This window comes from Pteropus medius, unplaced genomic scaffold (genome assembly GCF_902729225.1).
Source record: "Pteropus medius unplaced genomic scaffold, Ma_sr-lr_union100, whole genome shotgun sequence".
Classification (NCBI taxonomy): domain Eukaryota; kingdom Metazoa; phylum Chordata; class Mammalia; order Chiroptera; family Pteropodidae; genus Pteropus; species Pteropus medius.
The window spans coordinates 432100-456559 of NW_024344253.1; the positions used below are offsets into that span (position 1 = coordinate 432100).

At 38.5% G+C, this 24460-nt stretch overlaps 2 protein-coding genes across 4 annotated transcripts in view; one reads left to right on the forward strand and one right to left on the reverse strand.

The window, feature by feature from the left end:
- Positions 1–1222, reverse strand: part of ALG14 (ALG14 UDP-N-acetylglucosaminyltransferase subunit) — an 83315-nt gene extending 82093 nt beyond the window's left edge. The window contains exon 1 of one of the 3 annotated variants that reach the window (XM_039869524.1): positions 966–1222. In XM_039869524.1, coding sequence (XP_039725458.1) covers positions 966–1101 — 136 coding nt within the window. In that variant the 5' untranslated portion in view covers positions 1102–1222. The remainder of the gene's footprint in view (positions 1–965) is intronic. The other 2 variants (XM_039869525.1, XM_039869526.1) reach the window with 2 other exon arrangements.
- Positions 1223–1320: 98 nt separating this feature from the next.
- TLCD4 (TLC domain containing 4) overlaps positions 1321–24460 on the forward strand; it is an 84024-nt gene continuing 60884 nt past the window's right edge. Inside the window, exon 1 of the mRNA XM_039869528.1 lies at positions 1321–2170. The gene's annotated coding sequence lies outside the window, so the exon portion shown is untranslated. The remainder of the gene's footprint in view (positions 2171–24460) is intronic.

Sequence of the window (24460 nt, forward strand, 5' to 3'; positions counted from 1 at the left end):
TTTCTAGTCTCCATTTCATTCACTGCTGTATACTTGCACCTGTCACACTGCTTGGGACAAAGTCAGCAGTCCATGGCAAATAAAATTAGTCAGCTTTGTTATTTCCAGAGAACAGTTTAGTGTCTGGCCTCTCCTATGGCTCAGAATATGTTAGGTGAATAAAGTAATAAATTATACTGGAACATAATTTTAGAAGATTTGTTCATACTATAATTATTGTATCTTGATGCAATCTCCTGGCATTTCTAAATTTACACAGCATATAATGTATACCTCTGTCAGAACTACCACTTAAAATTGTGAGAACCTGTATAGCTGGTGGACTCTGTTTAGATGGTATTACGTGATAGGACAGCTTGCTGTTCTTCCTCTGACACAATTTCCTCCCTCAAGTGTGGGCTGTCCTACACTTAGGAGATAATTTTTATCCTCGTGGATTATATATATATATATATATATATATATATATATATATATGTGTGTGTGTGTATATATATATTTATATATATATATATATATTTACAAATATGGCAATTCACCTTGCCTCATTTATCACATGGAATTCATGATTCCTAAACTAAATATAAACTGTCTAGATTAATAACGCAAAATAGTAATTTTTAGTCAAAGAAATTGCATGTTAGCATGAAAAGACTTCTGCGACCTCTTTGTTCACTAATAATTTGTCAGAAAAATATACGCTGCATAGAAGGTTAACTACAGATAAGGGCAAGTTACTCATTTGTTATTAAAGACTTGACCAGGGAAGCGTCAGACAACCAGCATTTTGCCTGGCTGGGCTGGCCGGGCTGGCCGGGCTGGCCGGTTCCGGTAACGCAGAGAAACTACAAACCTCAGCATGCAATGCTGCAAAAACGCTAAGGAGACCAGAGAACACCGTCACGGTGTACTCTGGGGTTTGTAGTGTCCAACCCCAGCCCGACAGTCACCGCCCTGATACTTACCAGACCCGGCCACCACCATGAGACTGAGAGATTCCCGGGGCACAACGACCCGGGAATGAAGCACGATCCACAGCCGTAGTGCTAGGAGCACTGCAGCCGCTCCTGCCACCGCTGCCAGAATAACGGCGCTCTCCATTCAAAGGAACAACGCATGCGTGCTAGCCCACGGCTCCGGCACTGAGGATCGGTCAAAGTTCAGGAACTACGGGCGCTGAGGAGACTCAAACCCGGCGAGTCCAATGTCTTGCTAGTTTGCGCTGGGCGGGATTGAGGGCCAGAGGCGGAAGTCCCGCCTCCGAGGCATTTGGATTCCCCAGGACTCCTGCCCAAACGGAAGCTGGAATTCCGGAAGTTAAGCACTGGAGAAGTTACACTAACATCGGCGATGAGGTCAGGCCAGCCGTGCGCCCTAGAGGTCTTAGACCTCCCAAGTTAGTAGATGTTCCAGCGCTATCAGCTTTGTGAATTCCACCTGAGGCCCTTGGCATACATCGCTTTTTTTTTCTTCCTTTGTTTCCCTCCCTCTCTTCCTTCCGAAATGTTCCATTCGCACGTGCTTACAATTATTGAAAGTGTTTGCCAGTAAAAGATACCTTAGTACAAAAAAATTGAATTCAGGGTCCTCATCCTGTCAACAAAAGGATGTAGGCAAATAATAGCGCTTGGATTGCTGTGGAGAGATGTCTGAGGCTTTGTAAACTGGCACAGGCAAAACAAATGTTGGGCATGTTGAAAATTACTCGGCTCCAGGCCCCAGAAGACACTTGCAGCCCCTCGTGCCCTATCCCCTCACTACTGTAACTACTTGTATCTTTAATAAAAATCAGTTTTACCAGACTTGGCTTGCAGCTGGAATGAGTGGAGTGACCAAACATTTAGAGGCTGCCAGTAAATGCAGAGAATCAAAGAGGGTGGAGTAGCAAACGTTTGCAGTTACGGGTGATTAATTTAGATTAAGGCTAGGGTCAAACTGTTGAGTGTTCTGGAAAGGGAAATGAGGACTGTAGGGAGGAGTTAGGTGGCAGGCAGGGACAGGAACAAAGTTGGGAACTCTTGAACAAAATAAATGGCTACCGGGTGAGCTGAGTCCTGGGCTCTGTCAGGCATGGAACATATAATCAAGAGATCAAGAACCTGTATAGCATTAATCTGGAAAAGCAAGGAAGGCTGAGCAGGAAGAAGCAACTAAAATTTCTCTTTGGGAGGTAAGTTGTACTGACAATGCAGGTAAACATGCATGGGGGTAAATTATAGTTGTGTGAAAAGCATGAAAAATGTATTAATTGACAAAATGAATAATGGTTTTGAGCCATAACTAATCATAAGTAAAGTTTGGAAAGTAATTTTTATTATCTTTGTAAATCTCCTAAAGTTTCTATGGCAAATATCTATTATTCTTGAATATTTTTTAAGTGTGGATTATTTTGCTCTATTCTGTAGGTTTGTACTTGTTAATTTATTCAACATATTAATAAGTGCCTGCTATGTGCTAGATGTAAGTACAGGGGATCTCGTATGAGTAGGACAGTCAACCAGACAAGAACATTAGAGGAGGTGGTGGCAAATTTGAGATGTATTTTATGGATAAAGTCAATAAGATTCATAGATGGATTAGATACTGGGAATCAAGATGGTTCCTAGATTTTTGGCTTCAAAACTGGTTGGATGGCTTCATTTGCTAAGAATAGACAGGAGGAGAAACAAGCTTTTGTGGATAGAGAAAGGGGAGGAGAGGATGAAAATGATGTGTTCTGTTGTGGATGTTAGTTTGAATAGCCTGTTAGACATCCAAGTGGTTATTGTCAGATAGGGAGTTTCATGTACAAACATGAAGCTTGGGTCAGACCTAGAAGTATAAATTTAGAACTCAGCATGTAGATGACATTTAAAGCCATAGGACTGGGTGAGATCATCTAGAGAGGGAGTTTAGGTCAGTCCTGTCCAATAGAACTTTCTGCACTGATGGAAATGTTTTATGTTCGTGTTTTCCACTCTCCACACAGGGCTACAGAGCCCTTGAAACATGGCTAGTGAGACTGAGGAACTGAGTTTTAATTTTATTTAAATTATTTTAAGTTTAGACAGTAGCTAGTGGCTACTGTATTGGACAGCTCAGGAGAGAGAAGAGCCTGGGGTGATTAACATTTAAAGGTCTAGTAAAGGGGACAGAGCCAGCAAAGAAGATGGAGAAGGAAAAGCCAGGGAGATAGGAGGAAAATCAGGAAAGAGTAGTGTCCACAAAAACCAAGAGAGGAAAATGATTCAAGAATGAGAGTGTAGTCAACTATGCCACATGCGGCGCATAGGTTGGATCAGATGACTTGGGAACAAATATGTCACTGGGGATCTAAACAAAAGCAGAATTTCTGTGGAATGGTGGTCGTGGAAGGCAGATGGAAATGGGCAGAAGAGAGAACAGGAAATGAAGAAAAGCAGTCTCTGCAGACAATCATTTCAGGTTTTTCAAAGGAGAATAGATAAATTGGATGGGAAAAGGAGGAGAATTTTTAAGATAGGAGTCACTAGACATATTTGTCTAATGTTAAAAATGATTCTCAGTAGAGGAAAATTGGAGCAGGAGAGAAGAGGAATAAGAACAGTAACAAATTTCTTCAAAAAATGAAAAGGGTTGGAATCTAGGGCACAAGTGGAGGGATTGGGCTTTGATAGGAGGAGGGACCCTTATTCCATGGTAAGAGGATGAAAGGCAGGGTTATGGATGCAGATCCTGGGAGGTCTGTAGAATTGCTGGTGAATACATGAGTGTGTGGGGACTGTGCGTAGAGTATGAGAGGTTCGAGAAGAAAGAAGGTATGAAATAATTCATCTGGTGTATTGGCATATGCACCAGGATCAGCGTAGGATTTCTAAGTAGACTGGAATGCCCATTTGAAGCTCGTGATAAATATAGAGAGAAACCAGTTAGTGGAATGTTATGTCTTTTTCCCCCAGTGGAAAAGGCAGATAATTGGCTTTAATCAGAGTTAGATTTTTTGACGGGAATTCGTTAGAGAGAGAAGGTTCCTTTTAAGGGAGTGAGGTCCACGGAACTGCTTCTGGACATAGTGGAAAGTGAAGACAGGAGAGTAGAGGTGGGAGAACTGATGAATAGTGGAAGTGTGTAAGGTCAGTGGATTGAAGGCCTAAAGAAGATTGAAAAATTGCAATGAAAAAACTAGTCACTCAATTATAGAGATAAGTGGTGGTCAGTGAGTAGGATTCTTGAAGTCAATTTTGTGTTATTACTGGTAGTATTTAGAGTGTAACTCTAGGAATGAATGAAGAAAGATCATGATGGAAATGCCCACATGGATGCTGAAGTTATGAAGGGGCGGAAAGGAAAATAATGAGCTCAAGTTTTCAAAGAGTAAGAGGTTGAAAGATGACAGCAGCCACAAAGGGCATTGAGTACAAACTGGGTATCTTCCATTTGTCCCTCAGGTCCATGCTTCTCCACCCCACTTAGTGCCATGGGAATGGAAACCTATGGATTAAATCAACAGGTTTCCTTGCTTTCTGGTTCTGGTTGAGTTTGGCCAAAGGGGACTCTCAGCAGATCTGAGGGATGGAGTCTGTGTTCCTGAACTGCAGGTGTCTGCTCTTCAATGTGGCCTTCTCTACACATCTCTCTCTTTCTGGGTCCCGAGACTCCTGTTCCTTGTTCCTTCAGGCTAGGGGTGGTAACGGTTCTACTGTTACTAGCCCTGAGTTACTACACTATCCCTGTGCCTTTCCTATCTCATCCACCTTTGTTAGTAGTCCCTTTATTAAATCATCCCAAATTTACCTAACATGAGTATGCCATCTCTGTCCTGTTGGGGACACTGATACAGGGTGGTACAACTGCATGGCAAGAACTTCAAAGGAGGTGGAGTTTTTGAAAGAACGATAAATGGTTTGGAAGCAGCGGTAGGGATCAAGAGGAATGCCGAACCCACCTCCTCTGGCGGTGAAGAACAAATGGCCTCTATCTGAGAGACATACTGAAGAAGTTTAGGAGAGCAAGACTTCGGCTTGTACAGGGAAGTGGACAAGACATTCAGAAAGAAGTTGAAGATATAGGGGAAGTTTACAGGTTATAGATCAGAAAGTCCAAAGGGTAGAGTGAAAAGGTTTGAAGGGTGGTAGGGAATGGGAGTTGGGTCAGATTAAGGAGGTTTGTAAGCAACTGGAGATAAGAATCAGGATGATAATGGCTGATCTATAAGATTTCTGGGGATTGACTAGGGATGAGGGCAGGCTCTCAATTCATTTCAGTTCCGTTCTACTAGTACTTATTATGCGTTGTCCCGGGCTAGGCACTGGGGTACACTGGTAGGACAGTAACATTCAACACCCAACCAGTGACTTAACAATGAGCCTGACTGTGTGAACCACATACCTTTTGACAGAGTCTCCTAGAGAAAACACCCACTTTCGTGGGCTGCCTGGGAGTGTGGGCTGCTAGGGATCCTGTCAGCTAGGCCCCTTCACACCAGAATTCAACACTCTTCAGTCCTAGTAAGGACAGTGAAGTATGCATAAAGAAGACTGAAGCTTTTCTGCAAGAGCCTGGGAGGCTACTTTGGTCGGCATTATGTCCATTCATGACAAGGTAAGATAAAGCCAGAGGGAGTTCTTAGTCTGGGCCAGAGACAGAACTGTGGGCACCAGGATTGCTGGTTGTATGCCTTACCATTTAAGATCTGGAAGGTTGGGTTGGATGGGTTGTCCCAGTACAACCCAAATAATCTTGTAGGCAAGACTTTTTTTTCCTTGTCAAATATATTAATACATGTTTAAGTCACAACCTTTTCCTGAATGAAGCCAGCTCCTAGGACTCCTTGAATGCTAACCCTTGAAGTCTAAGGCAGTGAACACTTAATTGGTGCTTTACTGTGTGCTTACTACATGCCAAGTACTCAGAACATGAATTAACTAATTTAATTCTCACAACAATCCTATGGGGTAGACATTTTAATGACACCCATTTTACAAACGAAGACATTAAAGCACAGAGTGCTCACACCACATCATACACTCTAGGTCACAAAGCCAAGAAACGGTAGTCAGAATTCAAAAAAGCTGACTTTTCTACAGTATCATTAAAAATATTTATTGTATATTTGTACCAGCTACTGTGCTATATATTAAAAATAGCATGATAGAACTATATTATTTACTGTGCCTGAAACTTCATTTATAAAATTAGAACTAAATAAGGGGAAGGGGATTTTGAAAAAGTGGCTTTTTCACATGCCAATCAAGAACTGCTTTTCTGTTTTGTAGCTTTTTCTCCAAGTAAATTCAAAAAGGATACCAGATTAGATAGATAAGCAGACATATGTATGTGTGTGTTTCTCTGTATATACATATATTCCACTCTTGATTCAATCCTTGTTTAAGATGAATTTACAGTGAAATTACTAGACAGCAATTTTATTCTCACTTTATGTCCATTTATCTCAAGTATGCTTTTTCTAGACATGTTTATAAATCCCTTGCCCTATCCCTATGCACCCAAAATGCCTTATCAGTTTCAAATATAACAGGATATTAAAATCTTGTTTTAAAATACAACTCCAGGTTACCATACCACATTATACTGTTTATTAATGACAACCACAAAAATACTAGCTCCTTTAATTTTCAAAGTTACTATTTCTTCAGTTTTAGACTTGTAAATCAACTAAGAGACAATTCTAATTTCTGCACTAAACACTGCTTGTCTTTAAAATCTTTAGGCTTAATTTTCTCCCCTCCCTCCCTCTCTCCCTTCCCCCAGAGGCTCTGCCTAACACCTCCCTCAAATTTGGCTTTTCTTCTTCATTGTACATCTGCCCCCCTTTTTTCTATATCTCTCAAATTCTTTTATGCTGCCGCAGAGCTTTTTGTTCTTGATAGAAACACACAAATTGTGTTTTCACTCTTATCTGACTCTTATTTGTCCTTTTTGTGAAGAAAACACATGGCAAACCTCCTGTAACATTCATATCCATAATAATACATGCCGTCTACCATTTAGTAGGTATTTATATGCTTCCTCAACTACCTCTCATAACTGTGCTATAAACTAGAGTACTATTATTATCTCCATTTCGTAGGTAAGGAAATGGAGGCTTTACCATGCTAAATCAACACTGCTGGTGCTTTGATCAGACTTCGGTGGATGTACTGTGGCCATCTAGTGGCTTCAGGGATATTACTTAGGGAAGATAATGCAGAAAACATGCTACAGTAAGAAGGGGACAAGAAGAATGAAATATTGAGATGTGCTATTTAAAAGTTAGTGTTCTCTTGGAATGTTTGTGTAAATATGAATACACTTTACAACAGCGGCTATAGAGTTCTTGCTGTGCCCTTTAACCTGGTTTCTTCTCAGCATCTCCATATTTATTTACTATCCTCTTTATCTTAGTCCCTTCTCAATTTGTTACAAATAGGCTTGTTAACTTAGAAACTTTTTTGATAAAAACCTCAGATGACATAGCTGTTTTTCTAACTTAAGATTCCCTTCTCCAGTGGCATCTTTGTTGACTATTGTTGTTTTGGAGTGAGTTAAAAGATAACTGAAATGGACCCGGGAAAGTCAGCACTTTGTAGTATGTGATTAATATTTAAGACACTGTGGAACTGTTTTAACTTGGAAATTTAAAAGAATTTCTAAATTCCTCTTTCTAAAAAGATGCGATAAATTCACAAAACCTTTTAGGGTCAGTTTCCTCCATTCATTATGGCCTCTCTTTCCTGAATCTTTAACTGCTGATTCTCATTGTGTCTTTACCTTTAGCCTAAGAAGCTCAAGTCTTCCCCATTAAAAAGTAAAAGAAGATCAATAAAACCCTCCTTGAATCGGTCTGGCTCAGCATTGCTTCAAATTCCCAGTCAGGAACAGTTCAACCACAGTAAAATGGCTCACCAGTCTTTAACCACACTTTTCAACCTTTGCCAGAGTGTTTTTCTACTCCCAGGTAGTTTTTATGCAATTAGCTCTTTCATGGAACCGAAGCCTGTGGTGAGCAAAGAGCAAAGTTATATTTCAGATGTTGAGAGGTGGTCATTCTGAACATGTAGCCAGGCAGCCTACTCTTGGCGGAGTCCAAGCATATGGAGGTTCCGTTCACCATGTGGTGGCCCCCCTTACACTACAGAAGTCAGGTAGTGCTTGACAGAGGCCTTGCCCTAGGATGACACTGTCCTATGCATACTGGATACCTCTATAATATACCGACCCAAATGCTTCTGACTTCATCTGACTGAGTGAGCATTCTTTTTTGGTATGGGGGGAGGGGGGAGGCTCCAAAGAGTAATGGGCTCAGGTCTCATAAGCATGGTTGAAGGTGAATCAATAGTCATTCAGTCTTCCCACCAAAGTGATCTCTGTCACCTAGAACATAAGCACACATTGGAATAAGAAACATTTGTTTTCCTTAGAGAAAGCTTAATCTATTCCTTTTTCCATGAAATGGTATTTCTCTCTATATATATAATTATTATAATTTTTATTTTCCAAATACAATTGGCATACAATATTATATTAGTTTCAGATATACAACATGGTATATATAATAATTATTATAATTATAATTTTTTATTTTCCAAATACAGTTGGCATACAATATTATATTAGTTTCAGGTGAACAACATGGTGATTAGGCATTTAAATGACTTACAAAGTGATCACCCTAATAAATCTAGTACCCATCTGACACCATACATAGTTATTAAAATATTACTGACTATATTTGTTATGCTATACTTTACATCCCATGACTCTTTTGTAACTATCAATTTGTACTTCTTAATCCCTTCTTCTTTTTTACCCAGTCCCCAACCCCCTCCCATCTGGTAACCATCAAAATGTTCTCTATATCTATGAGTTTGTTTCTGTTTTGTTAGTTAATTTTTTTCTTTAGATTCCACAGGTAAATGAAAACATATGGCATTTGTCTTTGTTTGACTTATTCCACCCAGCACAATACCCTCTAGGTCTATCCATATGTTGGAGATGGTAAGACTCCATTCTTTTTTATGGCTGAATAATATTCCATTGTGTATATATACTACCTCTTTATCCCTTCATCCATTGATGGACACCTAGAGAGCCTCCATATCTTTGCTACTGTAAACACTGCTGCAATGAACATATGGATTCACATGGCCCTTTAAAGTAGTGTTTTGGGTTTCTTTGGATAAATACCCAGAAGTGGGAAAACTGAGTTGGTCCTTCTATGTCTCTTTGACTCTCAGCCTTTCCTTTAAAGTCTGTTTTGTCTGGTATAAGAATTGCAACCCCAGCCTTTTTTCATATGCTTCCACTTTCATAAAACATCTTTTTTCATCCCTTTAGTTTCAGTCTCTGTGTGTCTTTCAATCTGAAGTGAGTCTCTTGGAGACAGCATATGTTTTGGTTTCTTACCTGTTTATCCACTCTATCTTTTAATTAGAGTATTTAATTCATTTACATTTAAAGTAATTGTTGATAGATATGTAGTTATTGACTTTTTCTTTTTTTACTTTTAAGGCTTTTAATTCATATTGTCAAAATGACCTGCAGAAAGATAATATCCGATGTATATGAGAGCAGCACATTCCTTAGACCTTTACCTGTTAGAGGTGTAGGTGAGAATGATTTCTCATTGTTATTTTTATTTGCATTCTTTCATTACAAATAAAGCTACTTATTTTTTCATATATTTCTTAGCCATTTACATTTTGTCCTTTTTACCTTTTTTTTTTTTATTACGGTGACATTGGCTAATTAAATCCAGTAAGTTTCAAGTGTACAATTCAACAGTAAATCATATATATTTTGTATTGTGTGTTCACCACGCATAGTTAGATTTCTTTCTATCACCACACATTTGACCCCTTTTATGCCATCTACTTCCCCCCACCCCCTACCCTCTGGTAACCTTTAATCTATTCTCCATGTCCATGAGTCTTTGTCATGTTCATTTGTTGCTTTTAGGTTTTTATCTCATATATAAGTGATGTCACGTGGTTTTCAACTTTTTCTGTCTCACTTATTTCTCTTAGCATGATTATCTCAAGGTCTACCCATGTTGTCACAAATGACAGTATTTCATCTCTTCTTATGGCTGAGTAATATTCCATTGTATATATGTACCACATCTTCTTTATGCAGTCATCTATTGTAAGACATTTCGGTTGCTTCCATGTCCTGGCCACCGTGAATAATGCTGCTATGAACATCGGTGTGCAAGTATCTTTTTGGATATATATTTTCAAGACTTTGGGGTAATCCCTCTACCTAGTAGAGGGATTGCTGGATCATATATGGTAGACCAATTTTTAGTTTTTTTGAAGAACCTCCATACTGTTTTCCATAGTGGCTGTACCAACTTGCAGTCCCACCAGCAGTGTATGAGGGTTCCTTTTTCTCCACATCCTCTCCAACATTTGTTATTACTTGTCCTGTTGATAATAGCTATTCTAGCAGGTGTGAGATGGTATCTCATTGTGGCTTTGATTTGCATTTCCCTAATAGCTAGTGATGCTGAGCATCTTTTCATATATTTGTTTACCATTTGTATGTCTTCTTGGAGAAGTGTCTGTTTAGGTTCTCTGCCCATTTTTAAATTAGATTATTTGTTTCTTTGTTATTGAGTTGTATGAGTTCTTTGTATATTTTGGATATTAGGCCCTTATCAGAGGTGTTGCTTGCAAATATATTTTCCCATTCGGATGGTTGTCTCTTTACCTTGTCGACCGTTTCTTTTGCTTTGCAGAAGCTTTTTAGTTTGATGTAGTCCCATTCATTTAGTTTTGCTTTTACTCCTTTGCCTTTGAGGTCAAATTCATAAAATCCTCTTTAAGTCCAAGGTCCTTGAGTTTAGTTCTTATGTTTTCTTCTGTGCAATTTATTGTTTCAGGTCTTATATTCAGGTCCTTAATCCATTTCGAATTAATTTTTGTGTGTGGTGATAGACAACAGTCTAGTTTCATTCTTCCGCAGGTAGCTTTCCAGTTTTCCCAGCACTATTTATTGAAGAGGCTTTCCTTTCTCCATTGTATGTTTTTGGCTTTTTTGTTGAAATTATTTGCCCACATAAATATGGGTTTACTTCTGGACTTTCAGTTCTGTTCCACAGATCCATGTGTCTGTTTTTCTGCCAATACCATGCCGTTTTGATTACTGTTGCTTTGAAGTGTAATTTGATGTCCGGCAGAGTGATACCTCCAGCCTCGTTCTTTTTTCTCAGGATGGCTTTGGCAATTCGGGGACTTTTGTGCTTCCATACAAATCTGATGATTTTTTGTTCTATTTCTTTAAAAAATGCCGATGGGATTTTGATGGAGATTGCATTAAATCTGTATAATGCTTTAGGTAATAAGTCCATTTTAACTATATTGATTCTTTCAATTCAAGAACATGGACTGTCTTTCCATTTCTTTGTATCTTCTTCAATTTCTTTTAATAGGATCTTATAGTTTTCATTATATAGGTCCTTCACACATTTCATTAGATTTATTCCTAGGTATTTTATTCTTTTTGTTGCAATTATGAAAGTAATTTTTTTTCCACTTCTTTTTCTGATACTTCATTATTAGAGTATAGGAACACTGGATTTTTGAATATTGATTTTGTATCCAGAAACTTTACTGTATTGGCTCATTGTTTCTAGTAGTGTTTTATGGAGTCTTTAGGGTTTTCTGTATAGAGAATGTCATCTGCAAATAGTGACTGTATGACTTATTCATTTCCTATTTGGATGCCTTCTATATCTTTGTCTTGCCTGATTGCACTCGCTAAGACCTCCAATGTTATATTGAATAACACTAGTGATAGTAGATGACCTTTTCTTGTTTCTGATCTTAGAGGGAAAGTTTTTTTAGTTTTTTACCATTAAGTATAATGTTGGCTGAGAGTCTGTCATATATGGCCTTTATTATGTTAAGGTACTTTCCTTCTATACCAATTTTGTTAAGTGTTTTGATCATAAATGGATGCTATTATCTTGTCAAAGGCTTTTTCTACATCTATTGATATAATCATATGATTCCTATTTTTTAATTTGTTTATGTGGTGTATCACATTAATCGATTTGCATATGTTGAACCATCCTTGTGCCCCTGGGATGAAGCCCACCCGATCATGGTGTTTAATCTTTTTAATATGTTGCTGTATTTGGTTCGCTAGTATCTTATTTAGGATTTTTGCATCTGTGTTCATGAGACATATTGGTCCATAGTTTTTTTGTTTGTTTGTTTGTTTGTTTGTTTTGCGTTATCTTTACCAGGTTTTGGTGTCAGGATAATGTTGGCCTCATAAAATGAGTTGGGAAGTATTGCCTCCTCTTCGTTTTTTTGAAAGAGTTTGAAGGGAATAGGTATTAAATCTTCTGTGAATGTTTGGTAGAATTCACTGGTGAAGCCATCTGGTCCTGGACTTTTACTTTTTGGTAGGTTTTTGATGATTTTTTCAATTTCCGTACCGCTGATCAGTTTGTTTAGATTTTCCAGATCTTCTTGATTCAGTCTAGGAAGGCTGTATCTTTCTAAGTACTTGTCCATTTCTTCTAGGTTATTAAATTTGGTGTTATATACTTTTTTCTTAGTATTCTTGTATGATCCTTTGTATTTCTGTGATGTCTGTCTTAGTTTCTCCTCTTTCACTCCTGATTTTGTTTATTTGTGTCCTTTCTCTTTAGTGAGTCTAGCCAGGGATTTGTCAAGTTTATTAACCTTCTCAAAGGACCAGCTCTTTGTTGCATTTATTTTTTCTATTTTTTGTTTTGTTTTCATTTTCATTTAATTCTGCTCTAAAATTGATTATTTCTTTCCTACTGCTGATTTTAGGCTTCATTTATTCTTCCTTTTCTAGTTTTTAAAGATGAAATGTTAGGTTGTTTATTTGGGCTCATTCTTGTTTTTTTTGAGATACTCCTGTAATAATATGAACTTTCCTTTTATTACCGCTTTTGCCATGTCCCAAAAGTTTTGATCTGTTGTACTATTGTTATTATTCATTTCTATGTATCTCTTGATCTCTTTATTTCTTCTCTGACTCAGTCATTCTTCAGTAGGATGTTGTTTAATCTCCATATATTTGTGGTTTTTCCTGCTCTCTCTTTACAATTCCCACCAACTTCCAAGCATTATGATCAGAGAATATGGTTGGTATGATTTCAGTCTTCCTGTATTTGTTGAGTCTTCCTGTATTTGTTGTGTTTCAGTATGTGGCCAATCCTTGAGAATATTGCATGTGCACTAGAGAAGAATGTATAAGCAGCTGTTTTGGGATGAAAGGCTCCATATATGCCAATTATGTCCAGTTGGTCAAATGTGTCATTTAATGAAGTTACTTCCTTATTGATTTTCTGTTTGGATGATCTGTCCACATCCAACAGTGGGGTACTTAGTCCCCCAACTATGATAGTACTTTGGTCTGTTTCTCCTTTTAGTTCTGTTAATAATTGTTTTATATATTTCGGGGCTCCCTGATTGGGAACATAGATATTAATAAGTGTTATGTCCTCTTGGTGCATGATTCCCTTTATCATTATGAAGTGTCCCTCAGTATCTTTCTTTACCTTTTTTATTTCGAAGTCTGTTTCATCCGATACCAGTACCGCCACTCCTGCTTTTCTGTGAATGCCATTTGCTTGAAATATCATTTTCCACCCTTTTACTTTGAGTCTATATTTGTCTTTGGAACTGAGATGTGTCTCTTGGAGGCAGCAAATGGTTGCGTTTTGTTTTTTGATCGAATCTGCTACTCTGCCTTTTTATTGGTGAGTTCAGTCCATTTATATTTAGGGTGATTATTGAAATATGAAGTTTTCCTATAGCCATTTTATCTTTTGCTTTCTGGTAGTTCGGTATTTCCATTGCTTTCTTGTCCTTGTGTTTTTGTTTTTGTTTTTAAATTTTAGTTGGATTTTGTGGATTTTCCCCCAGTCCTTCTTGTTTTGTTATATCCTTCAGTTCTGAATCTTTAGCACGTGGTTACCATTACTAACATATAGAGGATCGTTATATATACATAGTAGTCCATTTTCTTCTGTGTGTGCCTTATCTCCATTCCCCTTTGTGAATTTGGATGTTTGAATCTCCTTTTGTTATTGTTGTCTCAATTTGTCCCTACATATGCTGAGCGTTCATTACTATTTTGTAATAGCAAATCTCTTCTTATTGTTTAAGCTTTTAATGTTCTGTTCTTAGTAAGGGTTGCACTCTTCTGCTTCTATCTGCCTGCTAGTTGACTGCCTTACTCATAGTTATGTTTTTTTTTTTTAATTTAGTTTAAGATGAGCTGACCTCTTTCAGTATTTCCTGTAATGCAGGCCTCGTAGAGGAGAATTCCCTCAATTTTTTTTATGTCTGGAAAATTCTTTATTTCTCCTTCATATCTAAAGGAGAGCTTAGCTGGATACATTATTCCTGGCTAGTAATTCCTTTCATATAATAGTTTGAATATTTGATTCTACTCCTTTCTTGCTTATATGGTGTTCTGAGAAGTCAAACGATAATCTAATGGGTTTTCCTTTATAAGTTACTATCTTCTTTTCTCTGGCTGCCCTAAGAATTTTTTGTCATTAATTTTTGATAATTTTAATATAATATGTCTTGGAGAAGGCCTTTTGGGGTTGAGATAATTGGGTGTTCTGTTGACTTCTTGAATTCCAAGCTCCAGTTCATTCCTTAGATTTGGGAAATTCTCTTCAACAATTTCTCTGAAAATGTTTTTAATCTCTGCTCCTTTTCTTCGCCTTCGAGAATGACCATTATTCTTATATTTCCTTTCCTGTTGGTATCAGCTAGTTCTTGTATCTCTCTTTCATAATTTTTCATTCTTTAGTTTCTCTCTTCTTCCTTCTGAGTTATTTCTAGATTTCTGTCTTTGATATCACTGATCCTTTCCTCCATTTGGTCGACCCTATTTCCCAAGCTTGCTATTTCATTGTCCATCTCTTTTAGTGTGTTCTTCATCTCCAGAAGTTCTATTTTGTTCTTTTTGAGGGTTTCAATCTCCTTGTTAAAAAACTCATTCTGCTGAATGTTTTTTCAATTCCTGGAATTGTTGATATGAATTATTTTGGATCACATTCAGTTTTTCAGAAGTACTATCCTGAATTCTCTGTCATTTAAGTCACATATTTCTGTGTGTTTAAGTTTGTTTTCTGGAGATATTTCTCTTTCTTTCTGCTCTGCCTTGTCACCTTGGTTGTTCATGGTGTTTAATGGACTATTTCTCCACTGCAGTCCAAGTTCAGCTTCAGCCTGTGATCTTCCCACGGCCACCTGACATAAGTCCCCAAGCAAACTACAGATGGCCACCACCCACACTGGACTTGGAGGTACCTAGAGAGGCTAAGTCACAAACTGAGGCTGGCTGCCACTATTGCTTTGGGCATGCTGAGGCCAGATGTTGCTTCTTTGTCATTTGTGAACCTTTGAGGGATTTTAGAAAAGTCCGCAGTGTGAGCCACAACAGGTCATTTGTATGGAAAAGCCTCCAGAATTGGGTGAGTGGGACTGCAAGTTGGGCAGGGCAGGGTCACAGGGAATCACTACAGTGAGGCAACCAGTGTTATCCAGGCTGACGAAGACTTGGATATGGTGGCACCTGTGTCTGCACACTGGGCAAGGGGAGCTCTCAACAAAGAAACAATAGACTCCACCAGCGCTTCTGTCTGAAAGAAAGCTGCCCCTCTAGTCTTTGCCCTGAAACCTGACAGCTGAGTTCCTCCTCATATGTCCCTGGCACCTTTTGAGCAGCTGCCCCAGTGCTGGAGCTCAGAGTGAGTGAATTCGTCAGCAAGTAAGTCTGTGCACGGGCTCCTTAAGAGGAATTCCACCTGCCCTCCATCTCATTCAGCCACAATCTCCACTGGTTTTCACAGCCAGAAGTTGTGGGGACTTTTCTACCTGGCACTGGAATGTGGGCTTGGGAACCTGGTGTGGAGCTGAGACCCCTTGTTCTTCCGGGGAGACCTCTGCAGCCAAAATAGCCATCCCAGTTTTTAAACACCATACATGGGTGTACGACCAGCCTATTCTGTATCTCTTCCCCTCCTACAAGTCTCAAGGATGTGTCCTTTGTATGTTCTTAGTTGTAGGACTTATGTTCAGGTAGACTTCAGGCGATTCTCAATGATGGTTGTTCTGTAGTTTAGTTGTAATTCTGATGTCATGAGAGGAGGCAAACAATATTTACCTACTCTGCCATCTTGACTGCATGCAAATCTGTGAAATGATATTTCTTAAAGGAATTTCAGCTTTATCCTATAAGAACAAGAAATTGTTACCTTCCTTGCCACTTTGAAGAAACAGCACTAACTTTAATTAGAATTTATTGGAATTTGTTGATTCTGGGTCTTTTCTTATGGGGATATGGGATGGAAGGGGTTCATATTTCTAATTTAGTCTGCCAAACAAAAGTGCCTTAAGTTTATGTTTTACTGTTGCTGATCATATCCCTCTAAATTCATATTTATTGTCCCACCTCCCATTGGTATTCTAAAGGGGGAGGATTTTGCTCAAACTCCAGCTGTGGCTGAGGTGTTTTTAGTCCTTCATTTCCACACCCAGCTTGGATCCCATGACTCTCCAGGGAATTAGCTGTTGATCTCATACAGAAGTGGCAATTACTGACTATGAGAGTAGAGATGGAAACACTGTCTCTGGAGGTCCCAGAACCCCATTACTATAGGATTCAACTACCACGTCCAAGAGTGGTTCCAAACTTGGGAAAAACTTCACCAGCCTAAGATGCAGAGTGCTCTGTTCTTCCAGTTATTCAAAATGCATATATGCTTGGCAGCTATAACTGGACCGCCTTAGTCTATGGGACTTGATACTTCAACTCAGCCGTTGGGGCCTGGTTCTCATCTTAGTTCACATGCAAGTGGAATCAGTCCTAACTAGTCACCATCTTATCTCTTCTTTCCTGAAAAGTGAGAGTTCTTTAAAACAGAACAAAACAAAACTAGTCCATGCTTGCTGTCTCATTTTCTTTTGTTCATTTTTACTCCTTAGTTCATTGAAATCCAGCTTCTGCCATGATTATTCACCAGTAACCTCTAAATCTTCAAATCTAAAGAACGTTTACTTTTCTAATATTTCTTGTCTTCTCTCAGGCAATTGAAATTTTTTCTCTCTTTGACTTTCATTATTCCATTTTCTTCTGATTTTTCCTCATATCATTATTCTATCTTGATATTCTTTTTGTGTCTTTATCTAATTCCTTTGAAATGAAAAACACTTTTATTTATAAAATATATTCAGAAAATCACTAGAAGTAATAAAATGGAAACTTGGGTACTCACCAGCTGTATTTTGCCTTCTTTTTTTTTCCTCTCTCTCTTTAGACTGTCATTCTCTTTCTCTCTGAGAAACAAAATCTTTACTTACCTCTTTTTGCTTGAGAATTCTTAAGCTTGGGTATGTTTTCAGCTTATTTTATTTTATTATTTTTTGTAGCAGACTAATGGTTGTCACCATAAAATCTATTCTTTTCTTTCTGGTCATAAGTTCTCTCAGCTGGAGACTATATTTCTTATCCTGTTTATCAGGTAGGTATGATTTTGAGGGTAAGTTCTTGCCAGTGGAATACAAATAGAAGTGATGAGTACAACTCTTGCCTTATCCTTTTAAAAGAAGATGGCTTGCCTCCATGGACCTGTCTGTGATCAGCTGTAACTGAAGATGAGGAAGATATCCTATGAGAGGATGGAGCAACAAGGTAGAAGGAATCTGGGTCCTGAATGACTTCGTAGAAGAGAATGCCTGTCAGTCTATGCTCAACTTTGTGTGAGAGGAAAAAGAACTTCCATTTTCTTTATGTCACTTATTTCTGGGGTCTCTTTATTAGAGCAATTTAGCCTTGACTTTAATATGAAAATGGATACCTGAAAATTAGGGACTTCTAACAAAATCTTAAAACGTATAGCATTACCTAAGCAGTCAGACAGTTGGCAGTGAGGAAACAGATCCCGCAGGTTTGAAAACAGGTGATCCTTGTAATGCCATTGCAAAACATTTGGTAAAAAATTTACCTACTCAACTTAGAAGGCTGACCATGTTCCTTCTGTGGCTGGACGTTAGTGGGGGTGGGCGTGTAGGCATTTAGAAAGAACTGAAATATAAATATGTAACGATTGCTTCTTGCTGAATTTAACAAGGTTTTTTCAAGAAATGAGCTCACATAAGACTTGACAGGTTTATAAGAGATGGAAGGAAATAGAGCGTACAGAAAATTGGAAACACAGGATTGGAAAATCCAACTATTTCTGTAGTCCAAACATGAGAAGAAAAAACTATTTTTTCAGAGACTTTTAAAAAGTCCTCCAATTAAGATTCCTCAGCCAAAGAAACAGATTTAGCCTTGCAGCAAAGATCAGATTAGGGTATTACCTTCACTTATTTTTTTAAGATTACTTCAAAGTAACCACTATTAAAACAATAAAAAGTTTATTGAGTAGAGCATAGAAACTGGAGAATAAGCAAGTTTAAGAGCTAGGCCCAGGAAAGAACTTTGGGTATGATTCCTGGCACATGTAATGGATTGGAGACGAATAGCATAGAAGTTTTTGAGGAAATTGTATTGCTAAAAAAACCATAAATCTGACCTGCAAAAGTCTGTCATTGTGTGTGTCCTCAAACAGTTTCCAGGAGAGTCTACTCTCCAACATCAACTTCAATTTTGAACCTAGAGAATAATGGACAAGGAAGAACTTCTCAGAGAATAAACCCAGAGACACTGCAGGCACAACCAGAGTCATTCAGATGGGTTAATCAGAATACTTCTTCCACAGTCAGGGCAAGAATTCCTGTCTGGAGAGAAAGGGAAACTGTTAAGGATGACTGGTTGCTTCATGTTTCCTACTGTTTCCTTTTCAAATGGAATTTTTTATTGTTGTTAATTCTTTTTCTGATCCATCATTGTATATTAGGTTGAGAGTGGGGATCAAGTAACTTATTTTTAGTTTATAGGTCACTGAGTTATATATAGCCATATCTGGACATAAAAGAGAAGGCTGTACTTCTGCCCAGAGATACCAGACCTTGAGTTGGCTATAGAAACTGGATAGAATCGTAGATGATCTCTCTTAGAGAGGTTGAGATACATGAGAAGAAGAATGGGTGATCTAGAGGGTTGACTAAATCTCTTTGTTCACCTTAATTAATGCAATCTTACTGATAGTTCTGATTTGTTTATTCAGAAACCTATCACCAACATGTTGACAACTCTCAAATTCGTCCAATCAGGATTCTCTTTTATATTCTACACCTATATTATCTAAATATTTGATACCTTTACATGATTTACCACAGGAAAAACCTTAATCACAATATTAATCCAAGACTGAAATGATTTCATTTCTCTTTAAACATGTACCTCCTCTGTGATTGCAAGAAATGGTTACAAATTCGTCCCCTTTGCCCCTTTGCTTTGTGACTTTTCTGTTCTTCCCATCAAAAAATGAACTCTAAACCTCTGCCTCCTTGTATCTGGGCTTGCTTTGGGACTTGTTTTAGTCGATAAAAGGCAGCCAAAGTGATGATGTGGGAATTATGAGCCTAAACCTCAAGAGGCCTTGCAGGCTTTGCTCTCACTCTCTTGGAAAGCTTTTGCCATCATGCGAAGAGGCTGGACTAGCCTCTTTGATGATGAAAGGCTATACGGAGAAAGATTCCCAGCCAGCATCCAGCATCCAGCATCAACCACCAGTAGAACTGGCAACATAATTTGCAAGGCTCAGCAGGACCCCTTGTTCCATAATTATCAGGAGTTTCAAGACAGTAAGAGCAGAACAATAGACAAAGCACAAGTTGGTTGCTCCTGAAGCTGGCCTTCGTCACCAGAGAACCACCTTGGACCATCAAGGCCCAGCCAAGCCACCACAGCTGACTACTACCACATGAGTAAGCCCAGACAAAGCCAGCAGAATTTCCCAGCCAAGTCCAGCCCAAATTGCTGACCCCCAGAGTTGTTAGCTAGTAAATTATTGTTTTAAGGCATGAAGTTTTGTGACAGTTTGTCTAGGCAGCAATAAATAATTAAGACATTGTTAGTTATGATCTACTATCCTGGATAATTATAGCCTGAGTCATTCAACCTCATTCATACTTTTCACATCATCTCTATATATTTCCTTATCTGTACAACAGAGCTATTTCTTCTTAGGGTCTGGGTATGTTAAATGAGGTAACACATGAACAGCCCTTAACACAGTCACTGTGCTCAATAAATCTTAGTTATGATTGTCTTGGATTCAGTCATGCTGTCCATGAGATTTGGGATGAAACTTGCAGGACTTCAGAGGACTTCTGGGCTTGTACCAGAACAGTATTCAGAGAGGCAAGAAAAAAAAACCAGACATAGTCCTAGGGAAACTTTAAAATACTATGAGATTAGAAACTCAATCTCTAGAGTCAGACTTTCTTCTCATTGTGACTCTGCCATTTGCTTTGTTTCTTTGCAAGTTACTTAACCTCTTTAGGTTTTAATTTTGTCAAACTGTAAGTGGGAGTAATAAAAGGAAATCTCTTGCAACATTATCGTGACGGTTGAATGAAGATTAAATGATTAAGTCCCATAGGCCTGGCTCATAAAATTAGTCCTATAAGCCTGGCATATGGAATATGCCCGTTACATGATATAGGAAATGTGAGTATGGGTCAGAAAGGCAAGCCAAAATCACTTTGAGAGGTGAATTACCAAATGTAAAGGACACTATACAAGACCGTAAACATTATGAGGTTAGAGATCAGGAACCAAAGAGAGGTGAACAGATTGTGTTTAGAGAGCAAGACAAAAGTGAAACCATTCAATACTTTGGTTGCTGCTTCAGAAAGTCTGGAAGATGTATGTTCTTAAACCTCTCTGCATTCTGCAACAGCAAAGCATAAAATGCTATAGGAGCAGATTCTGGATAAGAGGGAACAGTTTATATAAATCTCAGCCTGTTCTCTACCAGTTAGCCTTTGAGGGCCCTCTCCACTTTTAGGTCGGTTCTTGTCTTTTCCTTCCTCATCAGTCAAGAATCCACTCATTCACCAATTATTTACTGAATCCCTTGGAATGCAATGATTAATGACCAACCAGTTTCCTCTCTTCACAGAGCTTCTGACTAATAGGTCCCAAACAATTAAACCAGCAATCTCAACACTTTGTGAGAACTTAGGGATCAAAGAACGCTTCCTGGAGGAAGTTACATTTAATGAGAAACTTGAAATGTAGATGAATAGGTTTCAGTTAAGCTGGGGTCAGGGGCGAGATGGTGGTGTGTATGGCATGGAGGAGAGAGGATGATTCCAACAGCATATGGAAATGCATGGAGGGAAGAGAGCCAGGAACTTGGGGAATTTATAGTTCAGTAGTGCTGAAAAACTGAGTTAGAAGCCAGAAATGGTTAGAGAGGAGGCTACTGGGATGAAATCTGTTTGCTCTGTTAAAGAATTTGGACTTTATCCTAAGAGCAATTGGAAGTGATGTAAATGTTTAAAACAGAGACGTAACATTTAGAAAGAGTACTCTGACTATAATGTGGACAACAGAAGGAACAGGACAGAAAGCCTAGCACCTGATTTTATAGATAAAGTTTTATTGGAACATAACCATACCGATTCACTTACATATTGTCTACAGCTGCTTCCAGGCCTTAAGCGCAGAGTTGAGTAACTGACCATCTGGCCCATGAAGCTCGAAATATTTACTATCTGGCTCTTTAAGAAAATGTTAGCTGATTCCAGAAAGACTGTTGCAGTAACCTAGGCTAAGAGAATGGTGCCAACTTTAGGGAAGATAATGGGAGTATCAGAAAGGCAGACCTATGCGGTTTGTGCCAAATCTTCAATGACTCTGAAGAAACCATGACCTAAATATTGGTTATGAACATCAGTTTTGTTTTCTATCTAGATAAGATTGATTCAAGCCCCCATTACACAACTTTTAGATAAAGATCAGCACTTCCTAAGTGTTTTTGTCAGTTTTCCAGACATCCATGATTCCAGTATTACCTTGGACTCTGCTCTGGCTTATGGTTCAATTTATGGACTGTCTCATTGTTCTGAGTGTGCTGTCTCTATTCTGTTTGCAGTGGAACTTGGCTGCATGATTTCCTCACATAGCCCCTCCCTCCACCACCACTCACACTATGCGTGTGTTGTGGGGGCGGTTTAGAGGTAGTGGAAGGCTTACTGAAGATTTGGAAGACATAAGAGGAGTTGAAAAAATACAAATAACTTAGAATATTATACATTTAAAAGTATTTTAGTTATGCTTTGAAGTTACTCTGCCTCTGTCTCTCTTTCTCTTTTTTCTCTCCCCCTGCAACTTCTTCTATACCTCTAAGTGAATTTCTAATATAGGAGTCTCTCACTCATTATCCTGTTTCTTGCTAACCCAAGTTCTCAAGCACAGTCATAACGACTCATCTAGTACCAGCCATGGAGAGAATTGGTTTAACTTCACTATAGTAGCAAAGTGTCTTGGAACCGGGGTATGGTACTGAGGACAGATTTGGATCAGACAAGGTGTAATCTAACTCATATACCTGGAGTAGCCAGGAAAGGAAGTAGTCCAAGGTCAGGGGTTGGGGTTGGGGTTGAGGAATGGGTAATGAAATAGGGAAACCAAGATCACTTCTACAAAAGTAGTGTAAATATCAAACCTAAGGGAAAAGGGTGAGGTTGTAAATAAGAGAAGCAGCCAGGGATCTAGAATAAAGAAAATCAACCAAAAGAACTATATTGTAGACTTTTGACTACTTTCATATATGTAGCATGTAATATAATGTTAGACACACAGTAGGGACACAAGAAATGTTTGATAAACTGAACCCTTAACTTCATGCCATTCCTGAAATCTGCTTCTCTTTGTGCTCCTGGGATTTGCTGTTTTGATACAGATCAATCTACTATGTCTGAACAAGTCAAGCAGTGTTGTTTATTTCTAAACAACCCAGGCAAACAAGCATCAGTAAGTGTGTTTAACATGTTCTTCCTTCAAAAAGACCTAACTTAGGTAGGTCTCAAAATATTTGTATTACAACAAAAATTGTAACACACAACTGTTAATACTACCACCATCATTTATTAATTGCTTATTATAGCTGAAGTACAGTAGCAGGTGCTGAAGTTTCATTTAAACCTCACAATGACCCTATTATATTTATTTTTACAGAGAAGATCCTGGTGCAAAGATGTTCTTTTCCTTAGGTTGTGACAAGAGTCAGTTTGTCTGACTTCAAAACTCTTGATCTTGATAACACTAGCCTTTGCTGCTTCAAAACTGCCCTGCCTCCAGTTTCTAAACCTTTGAGCTCATTCCCTTGTTTAAAACCCTTCATCATTTTTCTAATCTCCTCCTGCACAGAGTCTGCAATATTTAGTTTGGCATAATTTATTTTTCACAATTCCTGCCTACTTTAGTGACCTTGTCTTCTGTTTCTGTTTCCATAAATGCATATTGAGTTCCAAATATTTCTGGCTCCTGGGGACATGCCAAGCTCCTCCATGCTCAGGTGTCGTGCGTTCTCCCTCTTTCTCGAGTGCTCTTCCTCCCCTTCTGCCTGGGCTTTAAAACTAGAGACCTAATTTCTAATCAATCTCTTCTGGGAGATCTCATAATCTCTTTGGGTTTTGATTCTTCTGTTAGTAATTTGAGATGATATTGTCTACACTTTGGAAAGAGGTTATGTAGGATGAATTGTGTGGCCTTGCCACTCACTGGCTGTATTATTTTGGAAAAGTACCTTGACTTCTCTAAGCTTCAGGTTTTTTCTCCTTCATAAAATAGGATAACGACGGTTATTTAAAACAGGACCTAACACAGTACCTACTTAGAGAGAGTCATTATTATACAACTCGTATGAATTAAATAAGATTAACATATGTAATGATTTAGCACAGTAATTCTTAGCATACTGTGCTTCCTTAGTGATTTCCTGCTCACCCTTCCAGATTCAGCTCAAATTCACCTTTACAATGCTTTTCTGTAAGCAGTCTGTACATTCTAGATATGGCTAGACATTTTATCAACTGTGCTCACATACCTCTATTTTCATTTATTATATCACGTATATCCCCCCACCCTCCACACTAGAGTATTTATTATTTTACTTGGCAAAAAGTCAAGTGCTACATTTTTTAAAACAAAATCCCAAGGAATCATACACATTACCCAGCCCACAGAGGGGCTGGCAACAGCACAAAACATCCTACTGAAGATCTGTTTTTAAACAAAGACACCTGTTTAAAATGACAGAAGTTCTGTGAGAACTAAGAAATCTATACCCTGTTTATTAGAAAAAATTAAGACAATTAAGAGATCTCTAAGCTTCCAGGATTTACCCTGTTTATAGCACCTATTTCTCTAGGTCAGAAGATAAGAATTCTAGAACTTATGGCACCTGTCTTGTACCACCAAGAGGATGGACCTGCTGTCTCCCTGCCAACTCCCATCATCGATGAGAAGACACTCTTTTTTATCAGTCGCCCCACTTAACACCCAGCAGAGGGTATAGCTGGGAGAGCAACTTAGA